Source organism: Miniopterus schreibersii (assembly GCF_964146895.1).
Source record: "Miniopterus schreibersii genome assembly, chromosome: 4".
NCBI lineage: Eukaryota > Metazoa > Chordata > Mammalia > Chiroptera > Miniopteridae > Miniopterus > Miniopterus schreibersii.
In genome coordinates, this window is record NC_138105.1 from 32,528,528 (window position 1) to 32,548,534 (window position 20,007).

At 36.3% G+C, this 20,007-nt stretch overlaps 1 protein-coding gene across 3 annotated transcripts in view; it reads left to right on the forward strand.

The window, feature by feature from the left end:
* The window catches only part of LARP1B (La ribonucleoprotein 1B), an 81,815-nt gene that overhangs the window by 33,805 nt on the left and 28,003 nt on the right, over positions 1-20,007 (forward strand). For all 3 annotated transcript variants that reach the window (XR_013998577.1, XM_081134042.1, XM_081134043.1), the window contains 2 exons: positions 203-375; positions 1,771-2,133. Coding sequence is in view for 2 of the 3 variants with exons in the window: in XM_081134042.1 (XP_080990168.1) it covers positions 203-375; positions 1,771-2,133 (536 nt within the window). In the remaining variant the exon portion in view is untranslated. The remainder of the gene's footprint in view (positions 1-202; positions 376-1,770; positions 2,134-20,007) is intronic.

Here is a 20,007-nt window from a genome sequence, read left to right on the forward strand (position 1 = left end):
CTGGTGACATTGCATTAATGATTCATTGGTTTCACTTGAATCCATCTTATAAGGTCTTCAGATTTGAAAATCATTGGAAAGGTTATAATTGAGGTTGATTTATCATGATATGTGAAAAAAATCAAGCCCAAGGAAAAAAAATGAAATGTTTTATAAATAATAAAGCTATTATTTTAACTATAGAACTAACTTAAAATTTTAGAGTCTGCCCCCAATTCTCCAAGAATTGGAAGTCCACTGAACCCAAAGAAAAGTAATGAAACAAGTAATCTTCAAGCAATGACTAGAGTTTTATCTACCAGTTTGCCTGACTTGGACTCAGAACCTTGGATAGAAGTAAAAAAGAGACATTGTTCATCACCAGTGAAATTGAAGGTAAGTTATTATAAACTAAGTGAAGTGTGATAAATTCTAGTGGAGTGTTTGTCGGGTATGTATATAAAATTAGGAAAAGTTTTTAGAAATTGTAAAAATTGGAACGATTGGCCTTTAGTAAAAACTTGTGGGTTACTCAATAGCTGAAAATAAGTTGTGTGGTGTCAAGTTTTTAAATTTATCTTTTCTGGATAAAATTTGGCTTTTTTACTTGTTACTAATTTAAATTTGAATAATTCAGTTTTTTAAAAAGCAACTATCTAAATTTTGAATTTATGACCTTGTTATTTGTAACATTAAATATTTGTAAAGTTCCTATACAAATAACTCTGTGAAGGATAAATACCAGGTTTAATATATGTTTTGGTGATGTACAATAGGAGAGGGAAATAAAGTTCATTTCTTGGTGGGTGTGAGATGGGTGTGGTTAGGAAACAATAGGATACAGCCCTGTGGTAGAACTGCTGTATTTTTGGATGCATGAACTCTCAAAGGTGACAAAAATTTCTCTGCTGTAAAGCACAAACACAAATGAAGATGTAGAAATGGTGATGAATGCTATCATATTGCAGGTTATTATGAACAGGGCTCTTTATCCCTAAGGTCAAAGCATGAAGAGAGGAAGAATGCAGGAATTAGTGGTTCTCTGATGGACCTGGGAGTGTCACCAGGGGGCATTTGGCAGTTATCTGGAGACATTTTTGGTGATTACAACTGGGAGAGTGCTACTGCATCTTATGAGTGGAGGTCATGGAAGCTGCTAAACATCCTACAGTGCTCAGGACAGGCCACCCCTTTACACACACACACAGAGTTATCAAGCCCATGTCAGTAGTGCTAAGTTTGATAAATCTTGATCAAAGATAATTTTAATTAGCAGTGTTAAATGTAGCATAGAGAAAGGTTAAGAGTTTATTTTTCCTTGGGGGCATTTAAAAAACCTAACAAAACTCTTCCAAAGAAGATTTTCTGAAGACTTTTCTAGTTAATTTTTGTATTTGTCATGGCAAACCTGGATAACTAGAGAGGGAGAGTAGTCTCCTGGACTCACTGAAAAAATTTGTACCATATTTCATTCTAAGAGCTGTATTTTCCCTCCATATTTAAACTCGCCACATTTAAAAAAAAATTGTTCCTCTTAAAATTGATAGCAGAAAGACCATTCTAATTCAGAGTCTTTAATACAATTCTGTTACTCAACTTTTTTTTTCTTTAGTGCTTATCAAATACTTCACATTTATTGGTTCAGAATAATACTGGCTGTTTTTCTTTTCCAATTTGGGTGCTAAACTAGCCACTGAGCACACAAGCTTGATGTTACTTGTAACATTACTATGTGACATCTTAAAAGTGATAGAAAAATTGTTATATAAAAGAACCAATTTCTCCTTTTAGGAATCGGCGTCTCTACCTGAAGAGGCATCAAATCAACTCTGTCCTCCAGATGAACAAGAGCAAGAAGAACTTGATTTTTTATTTGATGAAGAGATGGAGAATATAGGACAAAAAAACACATTTACTGATTGGTCTGATAATGATTCAGATTATGAAATTGATGACCATGATTTAAACAAGATTTTGATTGTAACTCAGACACCACCTTACATGAGAAAGCATCCTGGAGGAGATCGAACAGGCAACTACACATCTCAGGCAAAAATTACATCTGAACTTGCTAAAGTTATCAACGATGGCTTGTATTATTATGAGCAGGATCTGTGGATGGAAGAAGATGAAAACACACACACAGCTATAAAGGTAATTGTTTCTGGCCATCTTTCTGCTGATACTATGGCTTGACTGTTTGGTGTTGCTTATATTTTCCTAAACTTTTATTTTATAATATTTTAAATATAAATAAATTATATTTAATTTGAAAATTTTCAAGAAATATATCTGATAGTCACAAACTGAGAATTTTATTAAAATGACAGTAAAATAAATACTTAAATTACAAAGAAAACATTAGCACTCTGACTAAAAACCCTTGCTTTTTTCAGGTGAAAATAATCAGGCTCTTTCTCATAAGAAGGAATAAAAACTGAAGTTATGGAAAGGCTTAGTTTACATGCTCATTCCTTACCTGGCTTTAGTCACCACAGATATATGAGTAGGGCTTCAGAGCCAGGTTGCTTTTGTTGCCTCCTTCCACCTTAGTCTGTGGTGCATGTTCTGTGGTTGTGGAACTGGTTGTGGGCAAATGTAGAAAATTAAACCGGCTGATTGTCTCACCTTGTCCAATCATTACTATGGTGCTATGGGTGCTATTTGAAACCTTGTTCATTTTACTTTATATTTTTTATCTTCTTGCTTTTCACCCAATATCCTAACACCTATCTCATTTAAAAGGTAAAATATGAGAGTGCCAGAGTAGTCAACTGGCTATCTGCATTATTTTGTTACAAATTTTAATAATACAGGTAGGGATTAAAGGAGGTCTTTTCTGCCATTAAATTGGTCAGAAACCCCCCAAAAGTTAAGTATTTAGTTAGCAGATAATATAATGAGGGGAAAATTACATAACTATAATGTGCCAAATAGGAAAGAGAAAAGCTGGCCACCTAGTGGTTGAATAGAGGGGACTGGCTGTCCATGGAGGTCCATATCACCAACAAGAAATGTGCTTTCCTTTTCTTCATTTCTTTCCTTCCTAGAATTTCCAGCAGTGTTTTCACCCTCTTCTCTGGCCACTGCCTTTTTGGAGTTGGTAGCATGTCAGTGATTTTGAGCCTGAGCAGTTTTCTCTGTCCTGCAGTGGGAAAGGAAGTTTGTTTTTATAAAGTTTTTTGGTTGAAAGTCTTCCCTTGTATAATCATTGTTACTTTATTTGTGATACGTAGATTCTATAAGTATTATCTAACTTAAATCCTTTTTGGAACAGATAAGGATAGAAATAAATTCAGCCAACAATAGGTTAAAATTCCACTCACTCCATTCCTTATCCCTCTACCCTGCTTTGTTCTTCACCATCTACCATTCTGTAGATTCTGCACTCTTGATCACATGGCTGTAGGATCTTATGAGGATAGGAATTTTTGTCTTACTTTGTACACTACTGTATCTCCATGCTAGAGCAGTTCCTGGCACAAAGTAGTGCTTAATTCATATTTGTTAAAATGGATAAATGAATGATGGATTAACATTATGAACTAACCAAAGGAATTTAACCAATGTACATAATTTTGGTTCTGTGGGAAAATATTTTCAGGGTTCCAAATAATGAACTTTTAAACCACCTTCCTTGTGAAACATGGACTATTTGTAGGTGATTATTTGCTTTAAAGTATAGACAATAATAATTAAAAGCCATGTAATGAGTTAATTCAAAACTTGGAGCTATATGGCTCTAAACATTATGGGTCTGTTTTTAAGTGTCTTTTTTTTGCCTGATCCCTACGTACATTCCTATCTAACCTGTTTCTCTTATTTGTAATTCCTGTGGGTCCCCTTAAAGGAAAAGAAATCAATCATTTAATTTGTTTATTAAACTCCTGTATGCCAGATACTGTGCTAGGTCCTGGAATTGAGATGGGAAGATGATAATAGAGTCTCTGCATGTCCAGTTCTTACAAATAATTGGTAGGGCAGACATTGAAGTAAACCCACAGTAAGTACTTAATCACAGAGTATGATAAGTGTTCTAAAGGAAAAGAACAGGATGCTATTGGATTTGGTTGTCAGGGAATGCATGTGAGAAAGTGAGTCATAGTGAGATCTGAAGTATGAGTAAGAATAAACCATGTGAAGAGCAGGTAAACCATATTCTAGGAAGAGGGAAGAACAAGTGTCAGGGTTCTGAAATGAGAAAGGACGTGGTATATTTAAGGAACTGAAAAGCAAGTCAGTGTGTTTATAGTATTATGTAAGAGGACAGTTATGGGTATACAGACAGGAGCCTGATCATACAAGGTTTTGTTGGCCATGTAGGTTTCAGATTTTAATGGAAAGTTTATATCGGTACTTTGAAGGCTTTTACAGAGGCAGCAGGACACAATCTTATTTTTAAAGGATCACTGTGGTTAGTATGGTGGAGAATGAATTAGATGGGGACAACAGTAGCAGAAGAAATCCAATTAGGAGGCTATTAAAGTAGTTGAGTAGATGGATGTTGATAATTTCAGGTAAATTGGTGGCAGAGGAAAAATAGAAATGAGAATACTGGGATCTGAGCCCTGAGGAATGATCATTTAGGAGTGGTATAGGAAAGTGTTGTGGAAGCCAAAACTGGCTTTAAGAGGAGAGAATAATCAGATATGTCAGGAAATAGATAGATTGAGATAGATATAAATGAAAAAATGCCAAATTGATAGGATAGTTTGATCAATCATTTCTGACTTTGCAAAATAACTTTTGCTGAATACAGAAGCTATATTGAACTACACCAAAGAGTGAATATAGGCTTTCTGTTTCTGGCATGTCATTACTGCTGTAAACAACTAAAATGGCCTGTTAATAGATGGGAAAGCATCTCCTTAAAATCGATGATCTTCAAGGTAAGTTATTATCAGAATAAAACCATAGAGAAGTGGAATAGTAAAACCAGTTTTGCCATGGAGACCATTTTGGAATTAGGGGAATTTGAAGATACCAGCTGTGCAAAGGCCACCTAAAGTATCGGGGTAAAAGACATAAACATAGGGTCTAACCACAGTTGGGAATTCCAAAAGAATTTCTTTCCCCAGTAAATTTGTACCCTCAAGAAATATATCCTCAGTGAGTGAGAGCTTAACTTGCTTTCTCACCTATTCCTTTAGGGGGCTAAAAAGAATATTTTCCTAGTTGTGCTGAGTAGAACAGGGAGAAAAAAAATTGGCTTAGAAGTTATAATCATGCAAACCAATTTCACTGTCTGAGTGACTAAAGTAACTAACCACTAGTCATAAACTTAAAGTGACTGTGGCCTGTCAATTTCCCAGCATCCTTCAGAAGCAACTGTAGTTCCTTTTTGAAGACATTTACCTTTATTCTAAACCTCAAAGAATTTACTTAAATTATTTTATAAGGAAAATGAGCAGCTCACGAAACAGTTTACAAGAAATTGTGTATTCAGAAATATTATAGACAGTTTTTGCTATTATTTGGTACATTTCAAATCAAATTGTATAATTTAACATCTAGTGGGTTTTGTTTAAAGCTTTTTATTTTTAAAAAATGAAAGATAAAAAGCAAGCATGAAATGAGAAATATTAAGTGATAAACTTTTCCTAATTGGAGTTTCAGAAGGAAAGGAGGAAGAAAATGGGGCAGAGCCAGTATTTTGAGAGATAATAGGACTTTTTCTGAACTGAAGAGAGGTATCAGTATATAGCAGCTGGGAATAAAAGGGAGGTTACTTTCAAAGATAGAATGACTGGACAGCTAACTAACTGCTGACTTCCCACCAGCAATAGTTAAATGCAACAATGGCATGATAGTGTTAATACACTATGGAAAAAATTCACTATCAGCCTGTAATTGTATGCCTTGAAAAATAGCTTTCAAGTACAAGGGTAAGATATGAGAAATTTCAGCCAGCAGACCTATCAAAGGAAATTCCAGAGGTAGTATAAAAGTGATTCCAGATGCCAAAGATACAGAAAGGACTGCAAAGCAAAGCAAGGTAAATATGTGAATAAATCTCTAAGTATTAAACAACTAATTCTTACAGATTTAATATAACATTAACAGTTATGAATGAGAGCAGTAAATGGTAGTATTTAAAGGAACTTTTTAGTCTGGAAAGAAGATTGATTATATTTAAAGTTTTCATGTTGCTGTTTGAAGGATACCTGTATAAAAAATAAAATTAGCCTGGCCCATGTGGCTCAGCAGTTGAGCACTGACCTATGATCCAGGAGGTTGGGGTTTGATTCCTGGTCAGGGCACATGCCTGGGTTTTGGGCTCAATCTCCAGTAGGGCACGTGCAGGAGGCATCTGATCAACGACTCTCTCATCATTGATGTTTCTCTGTCCCTTCCTCTCTCTGAAATCATTAAAGATATATTTAAAATAATAATATGGTAGTATTAAACTCAAATATTTAAGTAGAAGAACATGAACAAATATTGTCGAAGTATATGTAAATACAACCAAGTTAAGTTATTTGCATATTTTTCCAATCTTTTTCCAAATACATACCATATAGTAGTAACCATCCAAAATCAGTCTACAGGTTCAGTGTAACCTGTCAATATCTTAACTGGCATCGTTGCAGAAATTGACAAACTGATCTGAAATTCATTTGGAAATTCAAGAAGGAACCCAGAATAGCCAAACCTATTTGAAAAAGAAGAAAGTTGAAGTATTTATACACAATCCCTACTTGTACTAGTATAAGGACAGACATACAGATCAGTGGAAGAGAATTCGAGAGTCTAGAAATATACCCCTATGTCAGTGGTCAGTTGACTTTCAGCGAAAGTGCCTAAACCATTCAATAGGAAAAAAGCAGTCTTGGGACAAGTACATATCCACGTACGAAAGAATAAGTTAGATGACATCCTAATTTACCATGTACAAAATTTAACTCAAATTAATAACTAAATATAAGAACAAAAACTATAGAACTCTTTGCAAGAAAACATGAAAGAACATCTTTATGAGTTTGTATTTGACACTGGTTTCTTGTATGACAACAATAGCATAAGCAACAAAAGAAGAAATATACGTTAAATATAATCAAAACTTTAAATTTTTACTTTAAAGGACACCACAAAGACAGTGAAAGGACAATAAAAACAATACCATTTACAGTACCACCCCCTAAAATGAAATACTGAGGTATAAATCTAAGAAAATATGTACAAGATTCATGTAAGGAATGTTACAGCTCTGAACAAAATCAAAGAACTCCTAAATAAATGAGAAGTATGTCATTTAGGAATGCTCAATATTGTCACTTCTCCCCAAATTGATCTATAGATTCAGTGCAGTCCCAATCAAAGTTCCAGGAATTAATTTTGTGACTATCTACCAACTGCTTCTAAAATTTATATGGAGAAGCACAAGACCCAGAATAGCCAATTCAGTATTGAAGAAGTCAGAGGACTGATACCACCCAGCTTCAAGAGTTACTGTAAAGCTATAGTAGTCAAGACAGTGTGGTATTGTTGAAAGAATAAACAAATAGGTCAATAGAAAAAAATAGAGAGCCTGGAATATAGTAAACTGATCTTTGGCAAAGGACCAAAGACAATACAATGGAGAAAAGAGTCTTTTCAACAAGGTGGTGGAACAGCTGGACATCCACATGGGAAGAAATGAATCTAGACACAGACCTTATATTTTTTAGAAAAATTAACTCAAAATGGATCACAGACCTAAATAGATCACATACACAAAATTTTAAAATTATTAGAAGATAATGTCGGAGAAAATAGGATCTTGGGTTGGGGAGTCACTTTAGATAAGACATCAGAAGCACAATCCATGAAAGAAGAAATTGATGTTTGATCTCATTAAATTAAAAACTGTTCTATGAATGACACTGTCAAGAATGTGAAGAAAAGCCTCAGAATGGCAGAAAGACACATCTGGTGAGGTTGTTATCCACAATAAACAAAGAACTCTTAAAACAACAGTATCAAAACAACTTGGCCACGTGGCTTGGTTGGTTGAAGCATCATCCCATACACCATAGAGGGTTGCAGATTCAATATCTAGTCAGGGCACACATGTAGGTTGGGGGTTCACTCCCCAGTCCGGGCGAGTAAGGGAGGCAGCCAGTCGATGTTTCTCTCTCACATGGCTGTTTCTCCCTACCCCCCTTTTTCCCCACTCCTTTCCCTCTCCCTCCCCCCTCTTCTTTCTCTAAAAAAATCAATAATTTTTTTTTAAATGGGCCAAAGACCTGAACAGACAGATGACAGTTATGCATATGAAAAGATACTCCACATCATATGTCATCAGGGAAATGCAAATTAAAATAAGACATTGCGCCCCGCCCAGCATGGCTCAGCAGTTGAGCGTCGACCTAGGATCCAGGCGAGCAGGGTTTGATTCCCGGTCAGGGCACATGCCTGGGTTGTGGGCTCAATCAATGACTCATTATTGATGTTTCTATCTCTCTCTCTCCCTCTCCTCTCTCCTCTCTCTAAAATCAATAAAGATATATTTTAAAAAAAAAACACCAAAAACAAAAACAAGACTTTGCTACACACAGAATGGCCAAAATCTAGAACACTGACACCACCAAGTGCTTGGGGAGGAGGTGGAGCAACAGGATCTTTCATTCAGTGGTGGTTAGAATGCACAATGGTAGAGCCACCTTGGAACACAGTTTGGCAGCTTCTTACAAAAACTAAGCATATTCTTGGTCATATGATCTAGCAGTTACCCACCTTGGTACTTACCCAAAGGAGCAGAAAAGTGATGTCCACACTGAAACCTTCACATGGATGTTTATAGCAACTTTATTCATAATGGCCAAATCTTGGAAGCAACCAAGATGTCCTTTAGTAGGTGAATGGACAAATTAAGTGTGATATATCCAGGCAATGGAATATTACGCACTGCAAAAAAGAAATAAACTATCAAGCCAGTAAAGACATGGAGGAACCTTAAATGAATATTAAGTGAAAGATTCCACTCTGAAAAGGCTATTACGTACTATATGATTCCAACTATTCAACACTCTGGAAATGGAAAACTATGGAGACAGTAAAGAGGTCAGTGATTGCCAGGGGTTGAGGGGAGGAAAGCATGACTAGGCGGAACAGGATTTTTAGGGCAGTGAAACTATTCTGTATGATATATAATGGTGAATAGGTGCCATTTCACATAAAACACATGGGATGTATAACACCAAGAGACAAACCTATGAAAACTTTATACTTTTGGTGATAATGGTATGTCAGTATAGGTTCACTGATTGTAAGAAAAGTAACACTTGGTGCAGGATGTTGATAGTGGGGAGTCCATGTGTGTGGGAGATTATATAGAGTATATGACAGATTTGTACTTTGCATAATTTTGCCGTGAAGCTAAAACTGCTTTAAAAATCATCTATTAAAAAAATGGTTAGGAGAAAGTATTTACAAATCATCTTTAATAAAGGACTTGTATTTATAATATGTCAAGAACTCTTAACTCAATAAAAAGACAACCCGATTAAAAATCAAAGTGACTCCATGAGATACCACTTAATACCTATTAGGATGAATATACATTTGACTCTGGGGATTAGGGGCACTGACCCCTGTGCAGATGAAAATCCATGTATAAACTTAACTACAGTCCCTCAGTATTTGCAGGGCATTTGTTCTAGGACCCCCTCCAGATACAAAATTTACGATGGTCAAGTCCCTTGTATAAAAAGTGGCATAGGACAGTGCCTGTAATTGGCCCCCAACATCCATAGATTCCCAACTGTGGATTGAAAATACTACTTTTGATCTGCAGATGGATAAATTTACAGATGCAAAGCCTGGGTATACAAAGAGCTGACTGCATATTTATTGAAAATTCAGGTACAAGTGGACCTGCCCAGTTCAAATCCATGTCATTCAAGGGTTGACTATAGTAAAAACGATACACACAGCTGTTGGTGAGATGGGGAGAAATAGTAATCCTCATAGACTGCTGGTGAGAATGTGAAATGGTCCAACTGCTTTGGAATGAGTCTGGCAGTTATCAAAAGGTTAAACTGTTATGACATGACCCAGGAATTCCACTTTTAGGTATATAATCAAGAGAAATGACAACATGTCCATATAAAACTTGTACACAGTGTTTTTGCAGCATTATAAAAGTGCAAAGAGCTCAAATGTTCATGAACTGATGAGTAGGTAAATAGCAGGTGGTATAACCATACAGTGAAGTATTTGGCACTAGAAAGAAAAGAATTTACTGATACAGGCTACAACATGGAAAACATTACATTAAATGAAACCAGTCACAAAGTACCACACAGATTGTATGATTTTGCTTATGTGAAATGTCTAGAACAGATAGAAATTAGATTGGTGAACTGCCTGGGTTGGGGGTACTGGAGGTGGGTGGTTGGGAGGAAATAGTTACTACTGCTAATGAGTACTGGGTTTCTTTTTGGAGTGATAAAATGTAATATTGATTGTGATGATGGTTCCAAAACTGTTTACTAAAAACAGAATTGTGCACTGGGGTGAGTTGTACCAGATATAAATTATATCTTAATAAAGCTATTTTTAGAAAAACAAGTAAAAGGAAAGATGTTCTCTGTACATGGATTGGAAGTCAGCACTACCCGACATGCTCTACTGATTCAGTGGAATTATCAAAATCCCAGTGGCTTTTTTTTTTTTTTTTTTTTAGATGAAGGGAGAGGAAGGGAGAGAAACATCCATGATGAGCAAGTCATTGACTGACTGCCTTCTGCACACCCCCTACTGGGGATCTAGCCTGAAACCCAGGCATGTGCCCTGACCAAGAATCCAGCTGTGACCTCTTGGTTCATGGGTTGACACTCAACCACTGTGCCATGCTGGCTGGGCCCAGTGGCATCTTTTGCATAAACAGGAAAACCAGTACTGAAATTCATATGGAATCTCAGGGAACCCTGAAGAGTCAAAAACCATCTTTAAAAAAAAGAATGAAGTGGAAATCTCACACTTCTGATTTCAACACATATTACAAAACCACAGTAATTAAAACAGTGTGGTCCTGGCATAAAGACAGACATAGACAAAGGGAATAAAATAGCCCAGAAATAGACTGGTTGATTTTTTTTTTTTTTTTAATGGTCAAATGATTTTCAACATGGGTGTCAAGACCACTCAGTGGAGAAAGGACTAGCTTCTCAACAAAAGGTATTGGGGAAACTGGGTATCCACAGGTAAAAGATTGAAGTTGGACCACATGTAAAAAAAAAAAGTTTAAAGATCTAAACCCAAGAACTGAAGCTATAAAACTGCTAGAAGAAAACATAGGGGTGAAGCTTCAAGACATTTGATTTGGCAGTGATTTCTAGGATATGACACCAAAAGCACATGTAATAAAACAAGAGTGGACAAATTGGAACTCATGAAAATCAAAGATGTAAGTGTATTAACGGACACAACAGAATGAAAAGGAAGCCTATGGAATAGAAGATACTTGCATACCCTCTGCTAAGGGGTTAATATTCTTGAATGTATAAAGAAGCCCAACAACGCAATAAAATAAAATAAAAAAACTGGGCAAAGGACTCATAGAAATTTCTCCAAAGATGTTATACAGATGACCAACAAGCACATGAAAATATGGTCAACATCACTACTCATTAGAGAAATGTAAGTCCAAATCACAGTGAGATATTACCGCACACTCATTAGGGTGAATACTTCCAAAATTTAAAGCAGCCCCTCCAAAATAACAGTGCTGGAGAGAATCTAGAAAAATTGGTACCATTGTACATTGCTAGGCACATAAAGTGCTGTGGCTCCTATGGAAAACAGTATGGCAGTTTCTCAAAAAACTAAAAAGATGCTTGTGAACCCACGTTCATAGCAGTATTTACAACAGTCAAAAAGTGGAAATAACCCAAATGTTCATCAGCTGAATGGATAAACAAGATGTGGTGTGTACATGCAATGGAATATTATTCATCCTTAATAAGGAAATCTGAAAAAGAAAAAAATATATAAGGAAATCTGTCACATGCCACATCAGTGGTCTTTGAGGACATGCTAAATGAAATAAGTCACAAAGACATGTGGTATGATTCCACTTATATGAGGTAATAAAGTTGTCAAATTTATAGGAAAAGTCGTTGATAGTGGGAGGGGGAAATGAGTATTGTTTAATAGGTATAGAATTTGTTTTGCTGAATGAAAAAATTGTGGGTATCTTGCACAACAGTGAAAGAACTTTAACATTACAGAACTGTACACTTAAAGATGATTAAGATGGTGAATTTTATGTTATGTATTTAACCCAATTAAAAGTAAAAGTTATAAAAGAAAACTGAGCTACTCACCAAATAAAAAAGTAACCAAAAAAAAGCCATTGTTACATGTGTTAATAGCAGACTTATAAAATAAACTTAAAGACAAAGGCATTAGTAGTGCTAGTGTCCTTTTATAATGATTGGCTAGAGGTGGGCAAGGGGGGGAAATGGGGGACAGCTATAATAGTGTCAAGAATAAAAAAGTTTTAAAAAGTTAGAAGCAACATAATAAAACCCTGTATGTTTTAAAACAAAGATCTATTTTAAGTAACTCACCAAAGAAGACATCATAGTGGAGATTAGTAAATCTAAATGGAATAACTGAATTTAAGAGGTGCACCTAAAGAGATAGGCTTAAATGCAAATGTGATAGGAAAAAACACTTGTAATTCATAAGTGAATCCTCAATATTACCTTTGCTGCTTAAAAATTTCCCCCTAAATCTCAAAAGGTTAAAGTTAAAATTTCTCACATTGTGTGTTAGCTGTTGCAGCAGTGTGTGTGTATTTCTGTTCTACGTGTCTTCTCATTTGGGGGCTTTGTGCTGAAAGAGCAGCCCCTATATATACATTCACATAGCAGAGAAGATGAACAAGAGGCTGAGCTAAAGTGTAGAACTGTATCCAGAGGACTGCTTAGATGTTACCTACGTTTGATCACATTCCATTGGCTAAAGCAAATCACACGGCTATGCCTGTGGGCTGGGGATGTTTACTCTCAAAAGGCATGAAAAGTAATTATAGTGGGTGTATATGCATAATTCCATAATCTAGGGAATGCAGGCTATAAACAATAATAGAATCTGTTATTGCTTCCAAGAAGTTAGGAGTTAGAAACTTAAGTTAGGAAAAGAATTAGGAAAATAACCTGCCATAAAAGTATTTGAAAGGAAATAATAAAGAGCAGAATTTAATTAATTATATCTAACACAATAGGGGATAATCATACCAACACTTAATTCTTTAAAAAATTATTTATTTATTGACTTGAGAGAAAGGAAGATCTATTTGTTGTTCCACTTATTCATACATTCATTGGTTGATTATTGTATGTGCCCTGACCCAGGGATGGAACTCACAACCTTGGTGTATAGGGACAATGCTCTAACAATTAAGCTACCTGGCCAGGGCAAGAATTCTTTGAAAATATTAAAATTTAGGGCAAAAAAGAGGAAAATATACGTATTAACAGCTTCAATGAAAATAGGATGTAATTGTCATGAGCTATTTTAGACCAATAATTTGAACATTTAGATAGGAAAGTTTTCTCGATAAATACGTAACTTACAAAAACTTATGGAAAACAAAGTAAGTTTCTCTAAACCATTTTTTAAAAATGTTTAAACTTGACGATAACTTGGCTTATTAGCAGGTTCTTCTAAAAACTGGAATAATTCCAATTATGCACATATATTTCCAGTGAATAGAGCTGGTACTAAGTACTACAGGTAGTTTATGTATAAAAATTGTAGAACAATATTAGCCAACCAGATCACTGTTTTTAAAAAAATAGGTAATCAAGTTTTCATTTCAATAATGCAAGTTGTACATTAGAAAAATAAGTCAATGCAATTATCATGAACAGATAAATTGAAGAAAGGTTACGGTCACTCTAATTCTTTTTTTAAATCCTTCCCTGAGGACATTGTTTTTATTGATTTTAGAGAGGGAGGGAGAGAGAGAGACATCCATCAGTTTGCCTCCCGTAGGCACCCCAACCAGGGATTGAACTCACAGCCTGCCTCACAACCTGCATGTGCCCTGACTAGAAATCGAACTCATTACCTTTCCTTGTATGGGATGATTCTCCAACTAACTGAACCACACTGGCCAGGGCATGATCACTTTAATAAATGCAGACAGTGCATTTGATGACGTCAACATGCATACGTGAGATTTTTTAGTAACATAGGAGTAAAAAAGAATATGTTTAGCCTCATGAAGGGTTTCTACAAAATCATGTACAAAACAAACAGGACATTCTGAATGGTGAAATGTTGAAGCTAATCTTTTGTAATCAGAATAAGATGATCACTGTCAAATCTATCAGATATATTGGATAGCTCTGTTAGACTAGCAAGACAAAAGGATAAAAACTAGAAAGGAAGAAGTAAAAAGATTATGTCAGTAGAAAAATCCCAAAGTATCTTATGGGTGAGTGATTGGAATTACGGAGTGCTTAGTAAGTTTCCTAGGTAATTTTTTAAAATCCAGAGAATTTCTTTATAGCAGCTGTTAGTTGGAAATAGTAACTTTTAAGTTTTTATTTACTAATAGTGTAAAACAATCTTAAGGAACCTATGTGTTCTCTATGGCTGCCATAAGAAATTCCCACAAATTTGGCAGCTTAAAACAACACAGATTTATTATTAAATTTTGTAGATATGTAGTTCAGGTAAGCTCAGCTGGTTTCTATATTCTGGGTTTACAAGACTGAAATCAGGTGTTCCTGCCTGGGCTCTTATCTGTTGATTTTATGTGAGAGTCACTTCCAAGTTCATGTTGTTGGCAGAATTTAGTTCTTTGTGGCTACTGGTAGAGTTGAGGGTCCTTGTTTTCTTGATGGTTGTCTGGAGCCTCTCAGCTCCTTTAGGCCACCTGTGTTCTTTGTCCAATTGCAGTCTTTAAATCAGCAACAACTGGTGGAGGAGCCCTTCCTTGCATCTTTCTGACATTTTTTGCTGCACTTCCTATGCCTGTGGTTGGAGAAAGTTCTCTGCATAATCCACAGTATGATCCCTATCTTAAGGTCACTTATTAGGAATCTTATTTACATCTGCAAAGTTTTTTATGCCATGTATTTAACATAAACACTGTTACAGGGGTTGGGATGTGGACATATTTGAAGGGCACTTCTGCCTACCATAGGGCAGATCTTTAAAGGGATATAGCAGATGTTTTTTCCATTTTATTGAATTTATTGGTGTGACACTTTAACAAAATTGTACAGGTTTCAGATGCACAATTCTACAACACATCTTCTGTACACTGTATTGTGTGTTCACCATCCCAAGTCAAATCTTCATCTATCACCATTTTTACCCCTTCCTCCCTCCTCCTCCCAGCAATCACCCCTCCATGTTCATGAGTTTTGTTTTCTTTTTTGCTCAATCCCCCCACCTGCCCTGTGTCATCATGGTGTGCCCCCCACCCCCCACCCCCAGCATTCAGCCTGCTCTCTGTTTTGAGTCTGTCTCTATTTTGGAATATAGCACTTTTCAAGAGAGTATTATAGTCATTGAAAGGTGTTAGTGAAGGCATAAATAGGGAGATAAATACCAGTTTATGTGGTAAAGAGGGTAATTTTCCCCAAATTGATTCAAAAGTCAAATTCCAATGAGAATTACAACAGATTTTTTTTTTTTTTTAGGAATTTGATAAGCTGATATCTAAAATTTATATGGAAATGTAAGCAACAAAAAACCCATCACACTCATAAAGGCATGACAACTTGTTTTAGCCAATTTAAGGCATAAGCTAGACTGCAGTAGTGGAACAGGACATCCAGAAACAGCTATATACATATATGCACACTTGGTAAATTACAGGTGGTATTGCCATTCAAAGAGAAGATCTAATTTTTAATACATGGTGCTGGAAAAGTTGCGTGGGGAAAAAGTGAAATTATAGACCTCTGCCTTGTAGAGTCATTCAGATCTGTTCCAGTGAAGGGCAAAATCATAAAGCTGTTAAGGGATAACAGTTAAAGATCTTTATGATCTTAGAGTTGGGAAAGTTTTCTTAAGTGGACATAAGCATAATGTTAAAGGACAAGATAAAAAAATTTACCACAAGTAATTTTTCATTAAACATCAAAAAGAGTACATACATAGTCCACAAAGTGAAGAAAAGATGGTTTTCATTTGTGATTGGATAGGTATTGTAAGAACCAATAAAGTACAAATCAATAAGAGTCAGTAAAAAACTTGTTATAAGACACAAATGAGCATTTTACAAAAGCAGAAATCCAAATTATTGAAATCATGAAAAGTGCTTAACATTATTAATCAAGGAGATACAAATTATTTATAAAACCCACATTAACAATGTTAAAACATCAGACAAGTGTTTGGGGGTATTTGGAACAAGAGCTTTCTTCATCTGTGTGGGAATAAAAAATGTAAAACCATACCTTGTGCTCACCCTCCCTACTCAAGAGTTGCATTGTTCAAATATGGTGGCCATTAACCACATGTGGTTATTGAGTCCTCAAAATGTAGCCAGTCCAAAATGAGATATGCTGTAATGTACAATATTGGATTTTGAAGACTTAGAAAAAAATAATATAAAATATATGAATGATTTTAATAATTATTTCATATGGAATTAATATATTTGGTTAAATAAAATGTTAAAATTTCACCTTTTAAAAACTTTTTAGTGTACCTACTGGAAAATTTTGAATTGTGTTTTTCATATTGTTTATATTTGATTGCATTGCCCTAGAGGAACTTAGAAGTGTTTATCAGGGGGAAAATATATATATATATATATATATATATATATATATACATATATATGTATATATACACATATATATACACACACACACACACACACACACATATATATATAACAGAATTGTTCATTAATTCACAGATTGGAAATAATCAAAATATCCTTCAGCAATCGACTGGATATGTTGTAGCATAGTAAACAATGTGATACCGTATGGTAGTGAAAGTGAATGACGGCTGTACACCTCTTTATTAATGAACCTAGAAAACAGTTCTGAGTACAAGAAGTTAAATAAGGTTACATGCAGAGTGTGATTCCATAAAGCTCAAGAGCAGATCAAACAAACTGTATTTTTCAGAAATGTACATCTATATAGAAGGTAATATAAAGAAAAACCAGGAATAATTATTGCAAGTCAGGTTTGGGGTGGTTTTGGGGGTGAGGGAGTGGGATACACAGGGGTTCTAATATGCTAACAGTGTTGTGTTTCTAGTAGTTGTTGCCCATGTATGTTTAGTACATTCTTCTGTATGGCATATTTCTTAACAATACTAAACATAGTCTAGCATGAATAGATGTGTGGGACAGGAAGCAGCAAGCCAAAGCCGATTTATTTCTTGCAGCTTCAGGGTGGTTGCTCCTTGGGCTAAAGTCCAGGTAGGCTGAGCCTGTCTTTGTTTTTTTTGCATCCAGTTATTTGTCTGCTTGGGGTGGTATTGTAAACTTGTACTGTGTGGAAAGCTTTATTTAAACAGAGGATCTACATATAGGACTTCCATCCCAGAGATGATGGGCCTCTGCATCTTGTCATTCATATTGCTGGCTGGCCTCTGGGCTTGTGAGGCTCAGGAATTGCCAAGTTTCTCTCTCCTGATATCTCCCTCTAAGTAGAAATTTTTCTTTGAATTTGCAGAACAAGGGAGAGAAACCATTACAACCCGTTTCTTAGTCATTGTACCATCTGTCCAAGTTGCTGATGTGGAAACCCAAATATACTCATGCTTTTTCCCCCCACAGCATTTCAGGGGGAAAAATCTTTAACTTGGGAACTTGTGAATCACATTGGTCAGCCAGTTAACCTCATCTTTAGGCTCATAGTATTTGCTCTTGTGCAGTATGCAGCTTTTGTCCAGTACTTGTTGGAGTATTATGTGAAGTCATCACCTGTTGTCTAAGTGTCAGTTCCCAGAGTCCTCCTTGGATTTACTGGCTTTGTGTTGTGTGAGAGGACATTCTCAGTTGCTGGGTGATCCAGACCATCTTCAGGCACTTGTTGAAAGGCTGCATTGGAGTTGGGCTTTCTCTTCTGCCTTGGCCCAGACAAAGTTTTGGGGTTTGTGGAGCCCTTGAGCCTTGGGAGACCTGATGGCTGTTATTCACTCTCACCTTGCCGACCATGTCAGTGTCTCCTGCTGCATTCCCCTTACAAATGCAGGCAGGTCCTTGTCTCACCAGGTGGTGAGAGGAACTTTAATTTTTGTGAAGTCTTTGGTATGTAGCTGAAAATGGAGTATAAATTCACCAGGAGATGCTATATCATCACGTAGCAGAAAGAGACAGTGGCATCCTATTGACTTGGCAAGAGGAGAGTACCCTGAATTTCCCCTTACCCCACCGCTGGATTCTTCTCACCAGAGAAGAACACCAGGCGAGAACCGTTTTGGCAAAGCTGGGACCTATTCCTAACCAGGAGTCAGCTCTTGTGCAAGTTCCAATAAGTGCAATTCTGGACCAAAAAGTAACTTTTCTTAACTTCAGGTGGGGATCATTCTTGTCTTCTCTACCTCATAGTGTTGTAAAGACCTTTGAAAACTAAAATACTGGGCATGTGTGAGAAAGAACAAAGGCCATATGATTAGGTGGGACCAGGAATAATGATACAAATGGAGGGGAATCCAGGAAATCCAGTTTAAAGAATGCAGCAGTTCAAGCTTTACATAGAAATTGTGACAACAAAGTTCAGTCTATGGAATTCTTTCCTGGTACCAGTGTCAGACATTTCCATCATTAGTCCTTTTGTGTTACATTTTTGTTTTGTTTTTTAAATATGTTTTTATTGGTTTTAGTGAGAGAGGAAAAGAGAGGGAGAGAGGAAAACATGGATGAGAGAGAAACATCAATCAGCTCCCTCCTGCACATGACGTACTGGGGATCGAACCTGCAACCCTGCCATGTGCCCCAAACAGAAATTGAACCTTTGACCTCTCCTTGCACAGAACACCCGCCCAACTTACTGAGCCACACCAGCCCGGGCTGTGTCACGTATTTTAAAATGCAAAACTTTTAATTTTTTTCTCCTAATCTCTTACTCTGAAAGATTTCCTCAGATTATTTTCTTCTCATGGGCAACACAAGGCCCCCAAATCAGAGTAGTCTCTCTTTATAAATGGTTTAGTTTTGACTTTTTTTTTTTTTTTAATATATCTTTATTGATTTCAGAGAGAGGAAGGGGGAGAGAGAGAGAGACAGAAGCATCACGGATGAGAGCGTCATTGATCGGCTGCAGCCCGCAACAAGGGCATGTGCCCTGACCGGGAATCGAACCCCGATTGCCTGGATCCTAGGTCGACGCTCAACCGCTGAGCCACGCCCGGCCGGGCAAGTTTTGACTTCTTCCTGACCAGACAAGTGAATCAGGAGACCTGATTTCAGGTTTTACCTCACTATTTAAATTCCAGCCATAATCTTTTACATGAGTCAGTTCCTTATTTAATTATTTTTTTCCCCTCTGTGCAACCCCCCTTCAGTGCCTGCAGCCTATAGGCAGAGAGACCAGGCAATCAATGGTTCAAGGCCACAGTTTGCTCTGGCATGGGGCACCATGACAGACCCAGTGGGATGGGCCTGCCATAAATCCAAATCCATGCATTGTTCCTTATTTTAACACACATACTTAAATATGGTAGCTACATAATAAACTGACTCCTTGGGAGGGATTCATTTATTAATGTATATTTTGAGTGCCTGCTGTGTGCCAAATGATGCTGGGAGCTGGGAATGTGGTAGTGAACATGACTGACTGTTGGTAAAACAATCTCCAAGTAATTCATAATGGTGATGTTGGTGGGAGTAAGGTAGATGGATGGAGATAATCAAACTAGAAAATCTAGGCAATAAATAACTACCATTATTGACCATTAAATTTAGTTATGAACCTCTTTTAAAACAGGAAAAAAGAAGCTTATTTTATGGCCCAGGCTGTGGTGTGTGGTAGTAGAAGATTTTATGTACACTTGGAAATAATTTGTAATCAGCAATTTCTGTTGTAATATTCTGCAGATGTCAGTCCAGAT